This window comes from Hemiscyllium ocellatum, chromosome 32, assembly GCF_020745735.1.
Source record: "Hemiscyllium ocellatum isolate sHemOce1 chromosome 32, sHemOce1.pat.X.cur, whole genome shotgun sequence".
Lineage (NCBI taxonomy): Eukaryota > Metazoa > Chordata > Chondrichthyes > Orectolobiformes > Hemiscylliidae > Hemiscyllium > Hemiscyllium ocellatum.
Window position 1 is genome coordinate 42822708 of NC_083432.1, and position 22761 is coordinate 42845468.

At 42.7% G+C, this 22761-nt stretch overlaps 1 protein-coding gene across 4 annotated transcripts in view; it reads left to right on the forward strand.

Moving 5' to 3' along the window:
* Window positions 1–22761, forward strand: part of LOC132830837 (SH3 and cysteine-rich domain-containing protein 2-like) — a 129766-nt gene that overhangs the window by 52531 nt on the left and 54474 nt on the right. For all 4 annotated transcript variants that reach the window (XM_060848713.1, XM_060848716.1, XM_060848714.1 and 1 more), the window contains one exon: window positions 16417–16717. In XM_060848713.1, the coding sequence (XP_060704696.1) occupies window positions 16417–16717 (301 nt within the window). The remainder of the gene's footprint in view (window positions 1–16416; window positions 16718–22761) is intronic.

Below are 22761 nucleotides of genomic sequence, written 5' to 3' on the forward strand. Positions count from 1 at the left end.
GGTGTGCTACCTTTTTGGTCTGCGGTCCATGCGCTGTGTGGATAAACCCACAATGCTGCTGGCGGGGGTGGGGGTGTTCCAAGATTTTGACTGGGATTCTATATAAAGACATGGCAAACCTGATAGGCTGACCAATTTTTTTTCCTCTATTAAACACGTTTCAGCCTGTCACCACTTAATTAATCTCCAAAAAGCAAGGACAATTAGGAAAAACCTCTGGGGAATTCCTGCCTTGACTCCATTAGGCAGTAAAGCTATAGCTTACAATGATTGAACCTACAAAAGCTCTGAATATTAGCTAATATACAAGTTAGCTTCGAGAACTTGCACTGACCTCTCCCCAGAACTTTGGCAACTTCCTGTTGAAAGGCACTCGTTGAGTTTATTCTTGCCTTTGATAGAGTCATGGAATCCCTTCGGCCCAGCAAGTCCTTACTGACCTCAGAATATCTCACCCAGGCCCATTCCCCTACCTATTACTCTACATTTACCCCTGACTAATGCATCTAACCTGGGCATACATAACAGACAGCAGACGCTCAACCTATTAACAAAGACGGCATACTTAAACTACTAGACCTGTGCCTCACAACACACTTCACATTCAACAACCAGATATATGAACAAATTAACGGAACACCCATGGGCTCACCGATCTCCAGACTGATAGCAGAAGCAGTTATGCAAAGGTTAGAAAAAACAGTTTTACCGCAACTACAACCCAAACTCTGGGTCAGATACATGGACGACACCTTTGTAATCATAAAAAAACACAGACATAGAGAACACACACCGGATCATCAATGCCACACTCACAGGAATCCGATTCACGAGAGAGGAAGAAAAGGACAACCAGCTCCCATTCCTGGACATAATGGTACAAAGAACACCGAACGGAAAATTCACCACGAAGGTAAACAGAAAAGCCACACACACAGACCAAGCGCTGAACTATGAAAGCAACCACCCCAACACACACAAACGAAGTTGCATCAGGACATTATTCAAAAGGGCCACAACACACTGCAGCACACCTGAACTTCAAAAAGAGGAAGAAGAACACCTATACAAGGTATTCAACAAAAACAGATACCGCGCAATTTCATTAACAGATGCCTCAGGGAAAGACAACGAAATGAGGACATGCCACAACCCAAAGGACTGGCCACACTCCCATACATCATGAGCATTTCTGAACTGACAGCCAGACTGCTGCAACCACTAGGACTCCTAACAGCACACAACCCAACAGTCACTCTCAGACAACAACCCACCAGGACAAAGGACCCGATTCCCAGCATGAGCAAAACCAACGTGGTTTACAAATTCCCATGCAAGGACTGCACAAAACACTACATAGGACAAACAGGAAGACAGCTAACAACCCGCATCCATGAACACCAACTGGCCATGAAACGACACGACCAGCTATCCCTAGTAGCCATACACTCAGATGACAAACAACATGAATTCGATTGGGACAACACCACCATTATTGGACAGGCCAAACAGAGAACAGCCAGGGAATTCCTAGAAGCATGGCACTCATCCACGAATTCGATCAACAGACACATCGACATAGACCCTATATACCGGCCACTGCAGCGGACAGCTACTGACAACTGGAAGCGGCAGATTCAAACCAGTATAAATGCCGGAGGAATCAGCACAGAAGCGCTTCACAGGAGGCTCCCAAGCACTGATGTTGTCACCTAGAAAGGGGATGAAACGTTTGCAAGAAAAACTCCCAGCTCGGCGAACAGAACCACAACAGCATCTAACCTACACATCCCTGAATACTATGGACAATTTAGCATGGCCAATTCATTTAACCTGCACATCTTTGGACTGTGGGAGGAAACTGGAGCACCCGGAGACACAGGGAGAATGTGCAAGCTCCACACAGTCGCATGAGGCTGGAATCGAACGGGGTCCCTGGTGCTGAGAGACAGCAGTGCTAACCAGTGAGCCACCATGTAGTGTGCCTTTCTATGACAGACTGAGAGGATATTCTTCATAATATCTAATCTCTTCTGTTTGCCTGAGGATTTTGTGACTCCAGCTACTCACTTAACCATCAGTCTCTTATTCACTGCCAGCCCCCTCGATGCCTTCCACTGCCTCTAATTTGTTGAACATCTAAAAGTAGATGAGCACAAATGTCCTTTTTAAATGTGGGAAGTCTGAAGCCAATGGTCCTTCTCACACAACAAGAGTCAATCTAAAAAAACTAACTTGCTCCACGTTTAGGGATTTTTTTTTTTAGTGGACGAGAGATTTGAGGTACAAGAGCAGAAGTTCCACTTTCTAGACTTTTAATTTCAAGAATTAAACACAGTTACATTAGATCGGTTTTCTGATTGTATACCACAATGCACTGGAGTTATCAATGTTTGTTCCAGTGGACAATGTGAACTCAGTTTACCCCAGCAAATATCTTCAAGATTGGAAACACTTTTGGAATGCTGCATTCAATTCTGGTCTCCCTGCTACAGGAAAGATATTGTTAAGCTTGAAAGGACGCAGAAAACATTTACAAGGATGTCACTGGGATTGTAGGGCCTGACATATAGGGAGAGGGCGAGTGGGTTGGGCTACTTTCCCTGGAGTCTCGGAGGCTGAGGGGTGCCCTTTATAGAGGTTCATAAAATCATGAGGAGCCTGGATAGGATGAGTTGTCAAAGTCTTTTATTCCCAGGGTACGGGAGTCTAAAACTCGAGTTCAAGGTGAGAAAGATTTAAAATGGACCTAAGGGGTAACTTCATGCAGAGGGTTGTGCGTGTATGGAATGAGCTGCCAGAGGAAGTGGTTGGAGGATAGTACAGTGGCAACATTTTAAAAGGCGTCTGGGTAGGTATATGAATAGGAAGGGTTTAGAGGTACATGGGCCAAATGCTGGCAAACGGGACTAGATTAACTTCGGATATTGGTCAGCATGGACAAGTTGGACCAAAGGGTCTGTTTCCGTGCTGTACGTCTCTGTGACTGTATATATTACTAGCTCCGTCTCAGTCCATGATTCTGTAAAAGCTTACAGATGGATGTACAATGGGACTTCCCAATGGATGGTCCTGGAGGATGATGCCTATGACAAGAAAGTGACATTTGAAACCTTGCTCTTTATCTCATCTTAACCTTAACCTTGAAAAGAATAGCCTCTGAATGCAGTGCACAATTGCTAAGTGCCTGAACTTTCTTCTCAATCGTGAAACAATTAGGACCAATATCTTAACTGGAAGGTAAAGGTGAAATTTCATGAAGGGCTGTGTGAAGTATAAATAGGGAGAATATTTCTAGCTGTAGAGGAGTTAGCAACCACAGGACACCGATTGGAGATCTTCGGCAAAAGAGCTCAAGGCAGGAGATGTTTCGTACAGAAGCTTCTTGTAATCCGGAATTCTCCACTTGGTGGAGTCGGGAAGCAGATTTGAGTTGCAACATTAAAGGGTATGGCACTGATTGGACACTGCTGTTGAATATCTGACACAGGCTTGATAATTCTCCTTCAGTGCTACACAATGCTATGTTTGTTTCTACATAGGACAGTACAGGCCCTTCAGTCGTTGATGTTGTGCCGACCTTTTATCCTACTCTAAGGCCTACATACCCTTCACTGTACTATCTTCCATGGGCCTACCCAAGAGTTGCTTAAATGTTCCTAATGTCTCTGACTCCACTACCACCGCTGGCAGTGCATTCCACACACCCACCACTCTCTGCGTAAAGACCTACCTCTGACATCTCCCCTAAACCTTCCTCCAATCACCTTAAAATTATGCCCCCTCGTGATGGCCATTTCTGCCCTGGGAATAAATCTCTGGCTATCCACTCTATCTACGCCTCTCATCATCCTGTACATCTCTATCAAATCACCTCTCATCCCCCTTCACTCCACTCCTACGAGAAAAGCCCTAGTTCCCTCAACAATTCCTCATAAGACATCTCCTCCAGTCCAGGCAGCATCCTGGTAAGCCTCTGCATCCTCTCTAAAGCTTCCACATTCTTTCCATAATGAGGCAACCAGAAGTGAACACAATATTTCAATTGTGGTCTAACCAGGGCTCTCTAAAAGCTGCAGCATAACCTTGCGGCTCTTAAACCCAATCCCCCTGCTGTTCTCTTCCTTCTGTTGTTCCTCTGCCTTTCTTTTTGAAGAGCATCAACTCCCTCACTGGGGAAGGTCTACATGCTAACACCTTCTAATACTTCTCCCAAGTGGCTATATCTGTCTGATAACTTTGACAGGGAGGGGAATGTCTGGATGGACCAGCTTTTGTTGCTGCTCCTTAATTGCTCTTGAAGTAAACAGTGAGCTGCCCTCTTGAACCACTGAAGTCCTTTTTGTATGGATAGACTGATGATGCTATTAGGAAGGGAGCTCCAGATGTATGATCCAGTGACAGTGAAGTGATGCATTTCCAAGTCAGGATAGTGAGTGGCTTGGAGGGGAACTTCCACATGGGAGTGTTCCTATGCATCTGCCGTCCTTGTCTTTCTTGTTGGACATATTTGTGGATTTGGAAAGTGCTGTTGCTCAAAGCTTGGTGGGTTGCTGCAGTGCACCACATATTGATGGTGGCGAGCATGTTTAATGGATGAGCTGTCAATCAAATGGGTTGCTTTGTTCTGGAATGTTTGGGAATTCAACCACTGGGACTTAATAGCAGATTATAATGCTGTTCTTTCTTTGAGCTCTGCACGAGGCCATTTATGAAATGTCTACCTTCAGTGGTTGCGTAAAAATTGGGACCAAAGATTCCAGCAAATTCCACAAACCCCTTCTCCACTCCTGCATATCTCTTCCCCCGCCCACTTCCCCTAATAACAAAGACAGTGCAGCCTTTCGGACCTCTATTGTCCCAGTCTTGGGGGAAGTTAACTAATCGTGTGATGGGCTAATAAGCTGAAACATGAACAGCTAAATTGCCCAGAAGTGGAAGTTTTGAGGGATATCTGGAGTTTGTGCAATGGCTTGAAATGTAACAGCGAATCAATCGCTGATTTTACAATTTTCGCCTTCTCTCTCACGCGCTGTCTCTCTCGCACATCTGTGTGCACACACTCTCACAGATATGTATCTCATTGGAACAATTTTTAACATTATTGGTTAAGTTCAGGTGTTTTCTGTAATTGATAGGAAACCATTTCCTGGACAACATTTATTCAATGACTGCCATCACTAGAACAGATGCCCAATTATGTCATTATTGGTGGCTATGGTGTACGAATTGGCTGTCACTGTCCCTACACGGTGTGATCACATTGTAAAAGTGCAAAGTCTCCAATCCCACCTTGACAACCAGAAATTCCAGATTCTAGTCTCCCTCAGAACAGCTTGACTTTGTAAAGGAGCATTCATAAGTGAGTGACTGTGCTGAACTTTGGAAAGTTTTGCAGGTTATCCACATGTACCCATGGCAGTCGGTCAAATCAGGAGAGATTACTCATTAGCTGTGCTTGATGTGGAGTGCTGCCCTTCAAGCTACAATCACTTCTGCTCTCAAAAGAAAAAGCAGTGCCTAATGTCCATTCCGGCTCATGTCTAATAACAGACAGAGTCATCGAGATGTACAGCACGGAAACAGACCCTTTGGTCCAACTCATCCATGCCGACCAGATTATCCTAATCTAATCTAGTCCCATTTGCCAGCACTTGGCCCATATCCCTCTTAAACCCTTCCTAATCATATACCCATTCAGATGCCTTTTTAAATGCTGTAATTGTACCGGCCTCCTTCACTTCCTCTGGCAGCTCATTCCACACATGCACCACCCTCTGCGTGAAAAAGTTGGCCCTTAGGTCTCTTTTATATCTTTCCCCTCTCACCCTAAACCTATGCCCTCTAGTTCTGAATTCCCCCACCCCAGGGGAAAGACCGTGTCTATTTACCCTATCCATGCCCCTCATGATTTTATAAACTTTTTATAAGGTCATTCCTCAGCCTCCGACGCTTCAGGGAAAACAGCTCCAGCCTGTTCAGCCTCTCCCTATATGGGTAGGCAACTCCTATTTTCCTGATTCTGAAATATTTTGGGCTAGCATGAAAGATGGTGTGTAAATGCAAGTTTGTACAGGAAGATATTTTCAGGTTTCAACAGCAATATACTGGATTTCCCGGAGGAAGGGACCTTTGCTGCATGCAAGAACAGCTTCTACCACCAGTCTGTCCCTCTTTTGGCAGAGGTGAGTATTCCAACTGGAGAGTGATGAGCCATGTGATCGGAAAAGCGAAGCAATTTTTAGCCTAAATTAAGCGTGAAGAATCAGCTACAAGATGTCTATTTATAATTTCACAGAATGGCTTCACAGTTTCAATGTTTTCAACTTTTGGCAATGCACAGGATGATATTTAAAGCTGCATAAATGTTTAGTGGGAGATTGGTCAGGAAATGGGCGCTGTGAATCTTTCAGTGTTCATTCACTTGTTCCATGCACACAGAAGGAAGCTTAGGCAACCGAGGGAGACTCTGCGCTTTGTCCATACTGTATTATCAGAATGGTCTTGCACATCGCTGGCTCAATACTTAAACAGTTTCCAAATGAAACATTTGGGTATTGACTCATTGTTAAATCAAATTGGCATCAAGTGGTTTAAGTATCAGGTTGAGCTCATTTTTGCGAACGGAACAGCGCAATGGGATCAATGAGTATTATGATATGGTCACTAAATCTTAGTGAAACTCAGACATCAAGCTGCATGGGCCGTCTTTGCCACTTACGTTCATCCTGATAGATAGCAGCAAAGATAATGACCATAGTAGTAGGCCACTCAGCCCATCGCCTGTTCTCCACCATACAATGAGATCATTGCTGATCATTTGCTTCCTTCATCCCATAAACCTTGATTCCCTTACTGATTTGAAAATCTACTGTGTCTCATGCCATCAGGTGTATTTCAAAACAATAAAATACATGCATCAGTGGTAGGTTAGATTTCTATGAATGTAGTGACATTGTAAACAAATGTGAGATGGTCAAGTGCACTATAAATAACATACAACAGACAGAAGAAGATTCTTTCTGTTCATTTTGAGAACTGCTAAAGAGAAATGTTGAACTTGAGTGGTGGAAATAGATGATTTCCTATTCTCATCCCTATCTCCACAGGTGTGAATATTGGGGTCAGTTTTTCAATGTAATCACTACCCAATGTTTATCATGAAACCCCACAAGCAAAAGATCAAAAGATCTTTCCTCGTGGTATTATTGCTGGACTGATCATCCAGAGACCCAGGTAAAGTTCTGGGGACCGATTGTCAGGAAAATCCCATCTGGGTCACTAATGTCCTTCGGGGGGGTGGGGTGGTGGGGGAAATTTGCAATCCTCACCTGGTCTGGCCTACAACTGACTCCAGACCCACAGTGATGTGATTGACTGTTAACTGTTCTCTGGGCAGTACATGCTGGACACACTCATCTCATGAATGTTTGTTTTTTCAAAATTCCTTCTCTGTCTGGGTACATGGGTTAAGAACAAATACTTGAGAATGCAGATTGGCCAGTTGAAATTTCCCATGTGAATCACTTTCAGCAAGTGAGTGACAGAAGATATTATTTTTGTTTTATTTACAATTTCCCATTATCCAGCTGACCACCCGTGGTTCTGATTCAGTCCTGCTACTATTTTTAATGTGGCATTTGAAGACTGAGTAGTATTGGACACTGTAAACATGTCTTTTATAGGGCAGCTAACCATGATTATGAAAAAGGGTTTTTTTTAATACATAAACAAGATGTGGAAATCATTGGTTAGGCCAGTATTTTTTTTTCTTTTTTCTTCCTTTTTTCTTTTTTTATTTTCAGAGTCAGTCCCCTAGACTGAGGGGATTCTAAATCTCCTGGTTAAATAATTTTTTACTTTCTTCTTAACCCCACACTCCTGCCTAACTGCGGTAGTGTTTATATTTTCCCCAGCACCTATGTTGTGTGTGTGCAGGTGTGAGACACAGTGAAAGACAATAGTATAAATTTTTATTCAATTTCCACTACCAGGCAGAAAGGAAACACCCGAGTGGCCAGTGACATGCGATGCCCTTCTCATCAAAGGGCAATGCTGTATGATCAAACAGTGAAGGGGAGGGCAGGGATTAAATCAAAATAGAGTTGGAAGGCCAGTATTTATTACTCATTCCTAATTGCACAAACAACAAGTAAGAATCAACTACATTGCTATGCGCTTGGAGTCTCATGTCGGCCAGAGCCTAAGAGACATTAGTGAACCAGATAACAAACAACACATGGTCACCATTAAATTAACTTTTTAAACTTTTAATTAAATCTTAATTGCAGATTTTTAAAAAAAATCAAACTTTTCCATCTGTCCTGGAGAGATTTGATCTCATGACCCCAGAACAGTTCTGGGTTGTTCCATCAGTGATGTTACAACTATGCCACTGCCTTCCATGAATAATATACAGCTGCAAGCAAATTTGTTCTTAATGCTGCAAATCCTATTTTTGTTAACGATTTTACCAGCCAATTAACTCACTTAACTATCTCTCACTTGAAGAGTCCCTTCAGGAATTAATGACTGTGGTCATTTGATGATTAAAAACATGAGGACCCTGGGTCAACTTGTTGGTAAATGTTGTGAACAGGGGCTTCAAGATTGATTATTGTGGTTTTTTTTTACAGCTCATGATTGTCCAATTATCTATTATCATGGATCATTGCTCTTATTCAATTGTCTACATAACAATAAACGTTTAATTTAGAATCTCTTTGTTTATCTTGAGAGTTTTTATTTTAAACCAATGCTTTGATCACATTCTTATATAGTGGATGAATACTTTTTTTTCAGACAAAGCTGCAATCTTATAGTTTACAACATATGCTCTTGTAACAATCGACCATTGGCTTGGGATTTGAGGGCCATACTTAGGAATTCGACCCATCAAACTCCTCTGCTGTCGGATCATGGCTGATCTGTTTCTCAACCCTATTCCCCTGCCTTCTCTCTGTAACCCTTGATCCCCTTACTACTCGAGAACCTACCTATCTCTATCCGAAATATACTCAATGACTTAGCCTTCACAGCCTTCTATGGCCATGAGTTCCACAGATTCACCACCCTCTGGCTAAAGAAATTCCTCCTCTTCCCAGTTCTAAAGGGTTGTGCCTTCACTCTTGAGTCCTAGTCTTTCCTACAAGTCCATCTCCACTCTATCTAGGCAACTCCGTATTCTGTAAGTTTCATTGAGATCCTCTCTCAACCTACTGAACTCCATCACATACACTCCCAGAATCCTCAACCGTTCATTGTTTAACAAATCCATCATTGCCAGGATCGTGTCAACCTTCTCCTGACCCCCTCCAATGCCAGGCACATTGTTCCTTTGATTCAGGGCCCAAAACTACACTCAATATTCCAAATGCAGTCTGACTAGAGTCTTACACAGCCTCAGCAGTACATTTCTGCTCTTGTGTTCTAACCCTTTTGAAATGAATGCTAACGTTGCATTTGCCTTCCTAATTACCAACTGAACCCCCTTTAGAGAATCCTGAACTGGGACTCCCAAGTCCCTTGTGCTTCAGATTTCTGAAGCCTTTCGCTCTTTAGAAAATAGACTACACATCTATTCTTTCCACCAAAGTGCATAACCTTACACTTTCCCACATTGTATTTGATCTGCCACTTCTTTGCCCACTCTCTTCACCTGTTCAAGTCCTTCTGCAGCCTCCCCACCTCCTCAATACTACCTGTCCCTCCCACCTATTTTTGTCATCTGTAAACTTGGTAAATAGACCTTGTCCATTGGCTTGCCTTTGTTTAACGCCATTACTGAACATTATGTTGCTGATTTCACTATTATTTTCCTAACTATCTGTGACCTCTGTGACCCTTCATGTGACCCAAAATGTTAACTATGATTTCTTTCCGCAGGTACTGCCAGACCTGCTGAGCTTTTCCAGCAATTTCTGTTTTTGATCTTAATTTTCAGCATCCATTGCTCTTTTGGTTTTTATTAATTTGAATATTTAGGAGGGTGTGAGCAGGCGAAGGAAGATGTTGCAAGTATTAATGAGCGTGGTAGACTAGACACCTTGGTAGGAGATGGGTGCAGTAGCAGGTATATAATCGAGGATGGTGGCATGTGCCCTGGCAGAGCACAGAAGGTCATTGGTCGTCCTGCATTACTGGGAATTTCCCCAAATCATGGAGACAGCGCTGACCTGGATGGCATAATGAGATCAGGCTGGCATGGTGTAATGGCATGTTGTCCCTGCCAGTCCTGAGGAAAGAGGATGATCCTTGTCTGTACCATCCCATTCACCAGAACTCTGCTACCAACTTGCCTCTCCACCTTCTGAGGGTGGGGGTGGGGGTTACCTTTCAGACGTTGTTGTAGACTCTCTCCACACCAACCCCAATTGACACATGGCATTGATGCCAGGAGTCCCAGGATGCCCTGGCAGTGACATGTACTTCTGCTGCTGATGATGAAGAAGATAGAATGAGCTAGGTGTTATAGAAGAACAGTGTCTAGATCTTAAAAAAAGGTGAATTTTGAAGAATATTGTCAGAAATCGCAATAGGGCTCATGGAGTGATTAAATGCAAAGTCACCATAGTCAGAGAGGAACATGCGCTGCTCTCTACTTAGGGATGACTAGTGGGGAGTTTAACTTGAGGATCACTATGGCTCAGGTGGGGGGGGGGGGGGTGGGGCGGGGCGGAATGTTTGAGAAGGTCAGGCTTTCATGGTAACTTCGGTTAGTGTGGGAATTAAACTCACGCTGACAGAGAGAAATCTTTATGAAACTTGCCAAAGTTGACAATTACGTCAAGGATCTATGTTTTACCAGAGATCAGCAATAAAACAAGATACGGAATGGCCTTGCTGGTCTCCTCAGCGTCAATGCAGTCAGGTCTCTGCTCTAATTATACACAACGGAATGGCCCAAAGAAAACATTGTTTTGGATTGAGGTCTCTGACAACCCAGTGATCAATAAACTCAAGTGGTGCTTCTACCTCCTTCGTTCTTTCCCGTTGAAATATTTTCTAATCAGCTGTTCAGAGCAGGCAGGATTTAACTCAGGCCTCCTGTCCTAGAGGTGCAGTAAGTACCACAAGAATCGCTTTTCGTCCATTTACTGTCACCAGCTTCCAATTTCACTGTCCAAGCTAATTGTTAACCAGTCTCTGCTGACCTTACACTAATCGCTTCATTTGAACAGTCACAGGTAGGCAGAGTCATACAGCGCAGAAACTTACCCTTCGGTCCAATGTGTCCATGTCAACCAGGCTTCCCAAACAATGGGGAGGCAATGGCCAAGCGGTATTGTCACTGGATTGTTAATCCAGAGACCCAGGCCATGTTCTAGGGACCCAGGTTCAAATCCTGCCACAGCAGATGGTAGAATTTGAATTCAACAAAAATCTGAAATTAAGAATCTAATGGTGATCATGAATTCATTGTCAATTGTTACAAATAACGCATCTGGTTCACTAATGTCCTGCAGGGAAGGAAACTGCCAATGTATGGTTATCCACTTCGGTAGCAAGAACAGGAAGGCAGATTACTACCTAAATGGGATCAATTTAGGTAAAGGGGCAGTACAATGAGACCTGGGTGTTCTTGTACACCAGTCAATGAAGGTAAGCATGCAGGTACAGCAGGTAGTGAAGAAGGCTAATAGCATGCTGGCCTTCTATACTCAATCCCTTTTGTTATGAAGCAAAGAGGCTCTTCTGCAGTTGTACAGGGCCCTGGTGAGACCGCACCTGGAATATTGTGTGCAGTTCTGGTCTCTGAATTTGAGGAAAGACATTCTGGCTATTGAGGGAGTGCAGCGTAGGTTCACGAGGTTAATTCCTGGAATGGCGGGACTACCTTACGCTGGAGCGACTGGGCTTGTATACCCTTGAGTTTAGAAGACTGAGAGGGGATCTGATTGAGACATATAAGACTATTAAAGGATTGGACACTCTGGAGGCAAGAAACATGTTTCCGCTGATGGGTAAGTGCTGAACCAGAGGACACAGCTTAAAAATATGGGGTAGACCATTTAGGTCAGAGATGAGGAGAAACTACTTCACCCAGAGAGTGGTGGCTGTGTGGAATGCTCTACCCCAGAGAGCAGTGGAGGCCCAGTCTCTGGATTCATTTAAGAAAGAGTTGGAAAGTGCTTTCAACGATAGTGGAATCAAGGGTTATGGAGATAAGGCAGGAACAGGATATTGATTAAGGATGATCAACCATGATCATAGTGAATGGTGGTGCAGGCTCGAAGGGCAGAATGGCCTACTCTTGCACCTATTGTCTATTGTCTATTATCCTTACCTGATCTGGCCTGCATGTGACTCCAGACCTGCAGCAAATGTGGTTAACTCTTAACTGTCCTCTGGGCAATTAGGAATGGCAGTGAATGCTGGTATAGCCAGCGATATCCTCATCCCAGCAATGAATTAGAAAAAAACTAAACTAATCCCACTTACTTGCATCTGACCCATGTCCCTGTAAATCTTTCACATTCATGTAACTGTCCAAGTGTCTTTTTAAATGTTGTAGCTGTGCCCGCATCTCCCACTTCCTTTGGCAGTTCATTCATATGCCCTCAGGTCCATGTTTGATGCTTAACTGTACCACTCATCACCACACCACCATCTTCTACATGAACCGCTGTACCTAAATGATGGTTAGCCCCAACCAGTAGAACTAGGCCAGGTTTGGCTCTGACTCACTCCCACTTCCTTTACAAATTTACACCTGCTCTGGTTTTACTCTTCCTTGGAGTCAACACGGGAATGAAATCAGACTGGGCGTGGAACTGGTGCCTGACATGAATGCTCCCCACTCCCTGTTTTTTGCTGCAGGTCAGTTAGGGTTAAAATTGGGGCTGTACTCCTGCTGTACCTGACCTGTCACAGATAGACATGTTGAATTCTGGACTAACCTCTAGAGAAACAGAAGGTTGTCACACTCTGCAAGAATGTGCTGTTATGTACTGAATTTCTGCAAACTCACAAGAACCTCCTATGTGGCGTCCAGGTGTGAGACAGAGTAGATTTTGCAGCTTAAAATAAACCTGAGCAGAACAGTGTGACACATATAATCATTCATTTTGTGAAGCTATTCAACATGATAAAGTATGACATAAATGCATATGTTGTTATTTTATGTTTCACTTTCATTCTCGTCTGTGCTGGCTCATGGAATATGCCAAAGGGAAAGGTATTGCTAAGTGTGACCATCTCCAACAAGTCTAACCATCTCCATTTGACATTTAACTGATTACCGTTGCTGGATTCTCTTACTCGTTCATGGACTATGGGTATCACTGGTTAGGCCACAATTGCTGTCCATCCCGATTTGTCCCTTCATCTGAGTGGCTGGCTACAGCCATTTCAGATGGCAGTTATTAGCCAACCACATTGCTGAGGGTCTGGAGTCACATGCAGATCAGACAGGTAAAGATGGCAGTTCCTCTCCCTAAAGGATTAATAAAACTGATTCTTCATGATTGGCTTAATTTCAGATTTTTTTTCTAAATTTAACTTGAATTGCACCATTTGCCACAGTAGGATTTGAACTTGTGCCCTAGAGCATCAGCCTGGCATTACACCAGTGATGTTACTGCTACACCATTGCCTCCCCAGACTTCCAAATTATCCCCAATAGCAAGTCAGAGACTGGATATTCTCTTGGAAGTAACTCATCTTCTGACTCCCCAAAGCCTGTTCACCATCTGCAGGGCAGAAGTCAGGAAGTGATGGCATGTTCCCCACTTGCCTGGATGAGTGTAGCTCACATCAACCCACAAGACATCATCCAGGGCAAAGCACTTTGAACATTCACTCTCACCCCAGCTGGTGAAGTGTGGCAGCACAATACATTGCAGCAACTCCCCAAGGTTCCCTTTACTGAACCTATCAACTCTACCATCAAGAAGGACTAAAGCAAAAGGCACATGGGAATACCACCTTCCTCGATTCATCTGCCACACTGACTTCGAACTTTTTTTAACATCACTGGAGCTGGGTCAAAGTAGTAGAACTCCCTGGCTACTGTATGTTGCATGGCCTGCAGTGGTTCTTTACAGAGCAGTTAGAAATGGACAGCAAATATTGGCCTTTTCTTGCTCACATCCAATAAACAAACATAAAAAGCAAAATAAAATTCTTCTCCCTTGTTCATTATCCATATTCAAACAATCTGATGTTTTGATTGAGATTATTTGAGTTCCCCTTTAACATGCACACAATACAATTGCTTTCCAGGCAGAGGGACCACCCATCAATGAGCCACCCGCAAGGAAGTCCCAATTCTCATTACCCCTCAAACCAGTAAGGTCGCACAACTTTCAAGAATTTATCTTCAAAGAGCGGGTAAAAAAATGAGGTCTGCAGATGCTGGAGATCACAGCTGAAAATGTGTTGCTGGTTAAAGCACAGCAGATTAGGCAGCATCCAAGGAACAGGAAATTCGACGTTTTGGGCATAAGCCCTTCATCAGGAATGAAACGTCGAATTTCCTGTTCCTTGGATGCTGCCTAACCTGCTGTGCTTTAACCAGCAACACATTTTCAGCTATCTTCAAAAAGCCCCTACATTTTGTGACATCTGCCATCAGATGATATGTTTCATGTCAGCCTGGTCCAAGTAGGTGGCCTGTGCTGTTTGTTGATCATCCACTGTTATTCCCTTGGCTCAAGGAATTTTATCTGTGCCACTCGGTTTGGTATTTCATCCAATTTCCTCTTCCAGGTGAGGAACACTGGGTGCCAGCAATCCACCCCATGGAAGAGGCATCAGGAAGAAGCCTGTTCTCCAGACAAATACGCCAAGACAGGGTAGCTGTGAAGCTATCAGGAGCCAGGACTCTTCTCCAATTCATTGCCTCCCTCCTCCAGGGCAAGAGAGTCACAGAAATGTACAGCACGGAAGCGGACCTTTGGTCCAACTCGTCCATGCCGACCAGATTATGAGGCCAATTGCGTTACCCCAAATTTTTGTCTAAAATTTGGGAACTCCATACAGAAAATAAATCCGGTCTGAAATCATCTTATTCATATGACTCGTCAATAGATACTTCAAACTATTGGACGTTTGGAAAATGAGGAAGGGTTTTGAGAGTGAATAGGGAGGAACTGTTTCCATTGGGTTGAAAGTCAGTCACTAAAGGACATTGATTGGATGGAAACAGTGGTGTAGTGGGACTAGTCACTGGACTAGGGGTAGGCCATTTAGGACAGAGATGAGGAAAAACGTCTTCACTCAGAGAGTGGTGGGTGTGTGGAATGCTCTGCTCCAGAAGGCAGTGGAGGCCCAGTCTCTGGATTCATTTAAGAAAGAGTTGGATAGAGCTCTCAAGGATAGTGGAATCAAGGGTTATGGAGATAAGGCAGGAACAGGATACTGATTGAGGATGATCAGCCATGATCATAATGAATGGTGGTGCAGGCTCGAAGGGCAGAATGGCCTACTCCTGCACCTATTGTCTATTGACTGATTATTCGAAGAGCCAACTAATGTCTGGGGCAAGAGTTCACATTCCCACAATGGAATTAATAAATCTGAACTTGAAAGGTAGTCTTGATAATGGTGGCCATGAAAATGATCATTGTTGTAAGCACCTCATTCCTTTTTAAGGATGGAAATCTACTGTCCTTATCACATGTGGCCTTCATGTGACTCCAGAACCACAACAACCAGGTTCGTTCTGAAGTAGCCCAAGGAGAAATTCTATTCTAGGACAATGAGCAGAGACTTGGTGGGACTTCTCGCTGATTTTACCAATTATACCTCCCATTCCTTGGAGGGAAAAAAAAGTAGAAAAACAGCTAGATGATGAGAGTTTTGTTTTACATTGAGCTGTGATGGAAGCAGATTTGTTCTAATGTTTCAGTTGGATAAATAGTGGGAAAGGTTTTCAGAATTAAGTGGGGAGTGGTGGGGAAAGCAGGGTATGGGATTAAGTGGATAGCTTTTTCAAAGTACAGGCGTCAATAAGATGGGCTGAATTGCCACTGCTTATGCTGTGTGCATTGTAGACCGTAAGCTGGCGAATAAGAGTCTTTGTTTGTATAAACAAACGATATCGTGAAATCGTGGGAGTAAATTATATTTTCTAGAATTTAAATAAAAACCAAAGAACTGAAGATGCTGTAAATCAGAAATAAAAACAGAAATTGCTGCAAAAGCTCAACAGGTTTGGCAGCATCTGTGGAGAACTCTGAGGATCACTGGACCTGAAACATTAACTGATTTCTCTCCACAGATGCTGCCAGACCTGCTGAGATTTTCCAGCAATTTCTGGTTCTGTTTTCTTGTTCTGTTTGTTTTGACATAAATAAATATCCTCACCTTTTCACAAAGAATTTGATTGCATTGCATGTTTGTGCTTGTCATTTTATACCAGTTCTCAGTGGTCCACCTCTTAAAAATATTGTCTTTTCTGTTTTCATTCTGTAGCTTCAACGCTTGAAGAGGTCACTGTCCTTCAAGACAATCCTCCGAAGTAAAAGCGTTGAGAACTTCTTCCAGCGGTCCAACAGTGAAGTGAAATTTCCAACAGAGATACTGCCTCCTCCACCCACTCCACCCCCAACACCACCCACTACTCTCCCGCCAGATGTATCACCCATCAATGAGCCACCAGCAAGGAAGTCCCACCAACCCTCGTTACCTCTCAAACCAGTAAGGTCGCACAACTTTCAAGAATTTGTCTTCAAAAAGCCTACATTTTGTGACATCTGCCATCACATGATTGTAGGTATGTTTCATGTTAGCTGGGACATGCAACACCTCGGTGGTGCTCACTAACGGGAAGCTGGAATTTTGAGATTCCGTGCAACATTCCTGGTCCACCAATGAACCATCATTGCATCCACAATTCATCATGAACTGTAACACTTATGCAGCAGTTACTTGGTGGCTGTATTTTCAAGACAGTCCTCAAAAGTAAAAGCGTTGAAAATTACTTTCAGTTGCCCAACAGTGCAGTGAAATTCCCAGCAGAGAGAGTGCCTCCTCCACTGAGTCCAGCCCCAAAGTGTCCAGTCATAGCCATGTTGTGGAGGTGCCGGTGTTGGACTGGGGTGGATAAAGTCAGAAGTCACACACCACCAGGTTAAAGTCCAACAGGTTTATTTGAAATCGCAAGCTCTCAAAGCACTGCTCCTCTTTCAGGTGACTTTAAGTTAAAGTGTTGTGAAAGCTTGTAATTTCAAATAAATCTGTTGGGCTACAACTTGACGTAACCAAGTGGCTAAGGTGATGGGTTAGAAGTCTGTGGGGGTTACGCTGCATTGGTTCAAATCCTGTTGATTATGGTTCCTGTTTTGCGGCTGAAACTAGAACTAGGGAGCATAGCCTCAAATAATGGGGGAGCAGATTTAGGACTGAGTTGAGGAGGAACTTCTTCACCCAAAGGGTTGTTAATCTTGGAACTTCCTGCCCAGTAACGCTACCTCCACTGAGTGTTTTTAAAGCAAAGATAGATTGATTTTTGAACAGTAAAGGAATTGAGGGTTATGGTGAGAGGTCAGTTTGGTGGAGCTGAGCCCACAAAAAGATTGGAATCGTGTTGAATGACAGAATAGATTGAAGGGGCCAAATGGCCTTCACATGCTCCTAATTCTTATGTTCTTACGTTTTTCACTTTTGATTGGAAACTGGAATTTGGCTTTTATTTTGGTGTGTGGATTTGTTACTTGAAGGTTGAGTCTGCTTTTTAATGATTATGTTGCAATGTTAAATCTACAAATTTGCATAGCACATTCATCAGGGAACTATCAAGTGTGACCTTTATATGCCTCTGGTAAATCAATACTACTTTTCTGTTCGATTCTTTCCATACTCCTGTACCTTTTATATGAAGAATATTGCCAACAATTACCCTTGCACACACCAAAAAAAATGCTCCCAAGTAGTCTGTGCCATTGGTTATATTCCATTTAAACCTTTCTTCGGCTTACTTGGTATAACTCTAACAGCAATACCTTCTATTCTTTTCCTTCATCAGATTAATCTTTTACTGAAAGGCTTCTATCCTATATCCACCAGTTAGTTCTTGTGGTAGCAATAAGTTTCACATTCTAACTACACTCTGGCTAATGTAGCTCCGAATAACTGAATGTATTAGTGACTACCTTATACTTAAGATTTGAAAGCCCTGCCAAACTGGAAGCTTCCTCTCTATATATACCGATCAAACCCCCTTCATAATTTTAAAGACTTCTATTAGATCACACACCAGTCTCTTTCCAAGACACAATGGTCCAGATCTTGTTTCTGGCTAAAACACCAGTGCCAGTATGATATGACCTGAGCGTTCCCTATACCTTAAGCTTTGCAACGTTATATTTCACAAAGACTAGGTCTTGTTGAGATAGATGTCTTGAAGTTTAGTTACAACACTAACTATTTACACTGCTTAAGATATCAGACTTGCACATAGTCGGAGATCTGTGCTTATTAACTGCACAGAGTAAAGACTGGAAACAGGTTACTGTTATTTTTACAGAAGGTGAAACCAGTATCTTTCAATACTGGAACTACACATGTCTTGCTGCTATTAACTATCTTAAAAGTACACTGTGTGGTTTTGAGATATATGCAATAATACATGGACCCCAATTTATTGAGCCTTTCCTAATAGTCCTGGTTTCCTCCTTTTGTAGCTCTTTTTTGCATCTTCTCCAGTGCCTCTAAATGATTTTTACTTGAAATATACAATTATAGAATGTTATGGCACATAAGGAGGCCATTCAACCCATTGCATCAATACTGGCTCCTAAAAGAGCGACCCAGCTAGTCCCATTCTTTAGTCTTCTGTCCATAGCCCTCCGCAGTCCTCTGGAGACTAACATTATGCTCAGTGTTTCAAGTGTTGTTTCAGTGTGTTTCTAGGTAATTTTAACAAGCATTTTCTTTCTGCAGTCCTGCTGTCAGAATTGTACAAAGCCCATTTTAGATGCAGAGACATCACTTTAATGTTAACTCACTTCCAACTGCTAAGGGGTGGAAATGCTGGTCTAACACTTTCTCATATGGTGATTCACAGAGATAAATAATAGAGATTGATGAGCTGTCCGACTTGGTGCAGTGGAAGTGAATCTTTTAAAAGGTAGAGTCAAATCCTAAACATCTGAACCTGCCCAAAATTCATTCTTTAATCTGATTAAGCACAAATTGTTGTGAGTGGGATCCAATTTGTGGTTAAATTTGTGATTAGTGAAGAACATCTCATTTTTAATTATCAAAGGAAATTGGGAGTCTATAAACGTTTTCCACTTTTGGAAGGATCCAGCATGGATTAGTTTATATAGATAGTACAGAATAAATTTTCCTGACGCAATTTATTTTTAATAGCACTGTGGCCGTATTATTTGCTGATGATAACAACAGCGAGAAGATTGGATGAGAAGAAATCAAAGACAACAGGACAAGGACAGATTTTCAGATAACCTTAGGTAACCTCACTTTTGAGAGTTCAAAGGCAGAGCTGATGCTGCTCTCCATAAAGTGAAGGGGTGCCAGACCCAGGATGTCCCTTTCTAAACCTCTCAACATTTCCCCTCGTTAAAGATGCTGCTGAAACATTAACACAGAGCAGAGCTGCTGGTTATCTGCCACGCTATCTCCTCTCGTGAGCTTTTGTCGGATAATGTTGCTGCAAAGCCCCTTGGGACATTTTGATTGTGTTGAATAATTTTCACTTTCATAGCCATCATTTCAATCAAAATAACAGATTAGTTTGACAATTGCATTTGGGTTTTGGTGTCCAATTTTTGGGTTTTTTTAAAAATTGCATTCCTGAGTCAATAGATAGAAAAATGATGTTTTTCCCCAGGTGCTGCGTAGTTATGTTTGTAAAAGACAGAATACAATAATTAGTGCATCCCATGTGCAGTTTAGGTCTCCCTGTTTCAGAAAGCCGTGGCATGGAGGTGCCGGTGTTGAACTGGGTTGGCAATGTCGGAAGGCACACCACACTAGGTCATAGTTCAACAGGTTTATGTGAAATCCCTAGCTTTCAGAGTGCTGCAATAGATCTGTTGGACTATGACCTGGTGTTGTGTCACTTTGTTTCAGGTAGGATCTAAATATGATGGAGGTGGTTCAGAGGAGGTTTATTAGATTTAATCCCGTAATGAACGGGTTATCTTTTTGAGGAAAGGTTGGGCTTATTTCCACTGGAGTGTCAAAGAGTGAGAGGTGGTTGGATTGAAATGTACAAGATCCTGAATCATCTTGAGAAAATTGGAAGGATGTTTCCTCTTGTTGGGGAGACCAATGCTAGGAGGATACAAATGAAGAGAAATCATCTCCCTCAGAACGCTGTGTGATGTTGCCTGCTAAGGGAGAGAGCTCCAATGGAGCTGGAGTAATTTTAAAAATGTTTAAAGACAGAGGCTAGTATCAAAGAGGAGTCATCTCAGACTGAACTAGTAACTCTGTCTCTTTACAGATGTTGCTCGACCAACTGACTTTCTCCAGCATTTTGTCTTTTTACTGCAGATGCTGGAAGTTTGAAATGTTTTGACTTTATTAGATAGGTGCTTGTTAGGCAAGGCCATAAAATATGATTGTGGTTGATAGGAATCATGGAGTGTTGAAGCACAAGCATATCAGTCATGATCTTATTGTGGATCAGTTTTAAAGGGTTGAATGCTGGAGATTAGAGTCAAGAGTGTGATCCTGGAAAAGCACAGCAAGTCAGACAGCATCTGAGGAGCAGGAGAATCAGTGCTTTGAGCAATATGCCTGCTGTGCTTTTCTAGCACCACACTCTTAACTCAAAGGGCTGAATGATCTACTTAGGCTCTTGGTTCATATTTCATAGGGGGAGGTGTTGCTGAATAGTTTTTCCACGGGATTATTAATCCTGAGATCCAGGTAATATTCTGGGGACCCGGGTTCAAATCCCACCTCGGCAGATGTTGAAGTTTGAATTCAATAATCTGGAATTAAGAGTCTGATGATGACCATGAAATCATTGTGGATTGTTGGAAAAGTCTGATCCAGTTCACTAATCTCCTTTCAGAGAAACAAAACTGCTATCCTCATCTGGTTTGGTGTACATGTGTTCCCTGATGCTCAGCAATGAGATTGATTCATAATTGTCCTTTAGGGGAATTCCATATCCCACGGTGGGGGTGGGATTTGGGGTTGAGGGGGTGAGGTGATGGCATGGTGGCTCAGTGGTTAGCACTGCTACCTCACAACACCAGCGATCTGGGTTCGATTCCAGCCTCAGGTGACTCTGCGTGGAGTTTGCACGTTCTCCATGTGTCTGCGTGGGTTTCCTCTAGGTGCTCCAGTTTCCTCCCACAATCCAAAGATGTGCAGATTAGGTGGATTAGCCATGCTAAATTGCCCATAGTGTCCAGAGATGGGTGGGTTAGCCAGGGTAAATCCAGAGTTAAAGGGATAGGATAGGAGTGTGGGTCTGGGTGGGACACTGTTTGGAGGGTCAGTGTGCACTGAATGGTCCGAATTGGACCGTTTCCACCCTGTAGGGATCCTATGATGCTAACTTCTTGTGGCCCATGTACTAAAACACATGGGTTTCTCAGCATCTTTGAATTCTGCAGTTGTTCTCCATTTAAGTAATCTCCACATTTTTGTACTTCCTTCCAAAGTGAACAACTTCATCATATCCCACATTGTATTCCATCTGCCAGGATTTTCACTCCATCTACAGCCATCTGTAACCTCCTTATGTTTCTACATAATAGACGTTCCTATCTTTGTCATTTGTAAACTTGTCACCCATGCCTTTGCTGCCCTATACATCATTGATATAAATTGTAAAAAGGTGAAGTCCTAGCACAGACCCCTGGGCTACTCCTGTCATCACATCCTGCCAACCAGAAATGCATACTCTGTTTTCTACCAGGCAGCCAATTTTCTACTCATGCTAATATGTCAGACACTACACTGCTCCTATTTTGCATTAAAGGCTTTGATGTGGCTTTATCAAATCTTTTCTGGAAATCCAAGTACAGCATATCAGCAGGCTCTACTTTATCCATTGCACAGATTATTCCTTTAAAGAACTCCATTAAGTGTGATTTCTGTTTCACAAAAGCATGCTGACTTTTTCAAGTTACATTGTTTCTTTCCAAGTGCCCAGCCATAACCTTTTTAACGTTAATTCTACACCTTCCCACAACCGATATCAAACTAATTGCCTTGTTGTTTCCTGTTCTCTGTATCCTTTCCAAAATGTTGTGAATTTTGGAAAATTAACATCAACAAATATCCAACTTCAGTAACCTGCTAGGAAGAAGTCTGTAGAACCTAGAGACTTGTTGTCCTGCAGTTACATCAATTTGCTCAATCTCATTTTCTTTAGTGATTGTAATTTCAGTAGGTCCCCTCTGCCACCACCCCTTGCACTGCCTGATTTTCAGCTGTTACTGGAAATTTTGTCTATCATCAATAGTGAAGATAAGAACAAAATATTTGTTCACTTTCATCTGTCATTTCCTCCTTATCTACTATTAACTCCTATTATCAGTCTCTAGAACACTCACTTTACTTACACTTCTGTTTCTTGGATACCTTTTGGAACTCTGCCTTCGATTTTTACATTTCTAGATAGCATCTTAGCTACTATCAAGGCTTCAAGGTAAGGTCTGGTTTAACATGCATATCCATGACTTTATACCTCTCAAAATTATAACATGCACATGGTAGGACTTGGTCTATGAGATGCAGAAGTGCAAGGACATTCAAAATTAAGTAAATAGGTAAATAAATCATTGCTCTAAAAGCCACCCCAGTTCTGTCTTTTCTATGATGAGTTTG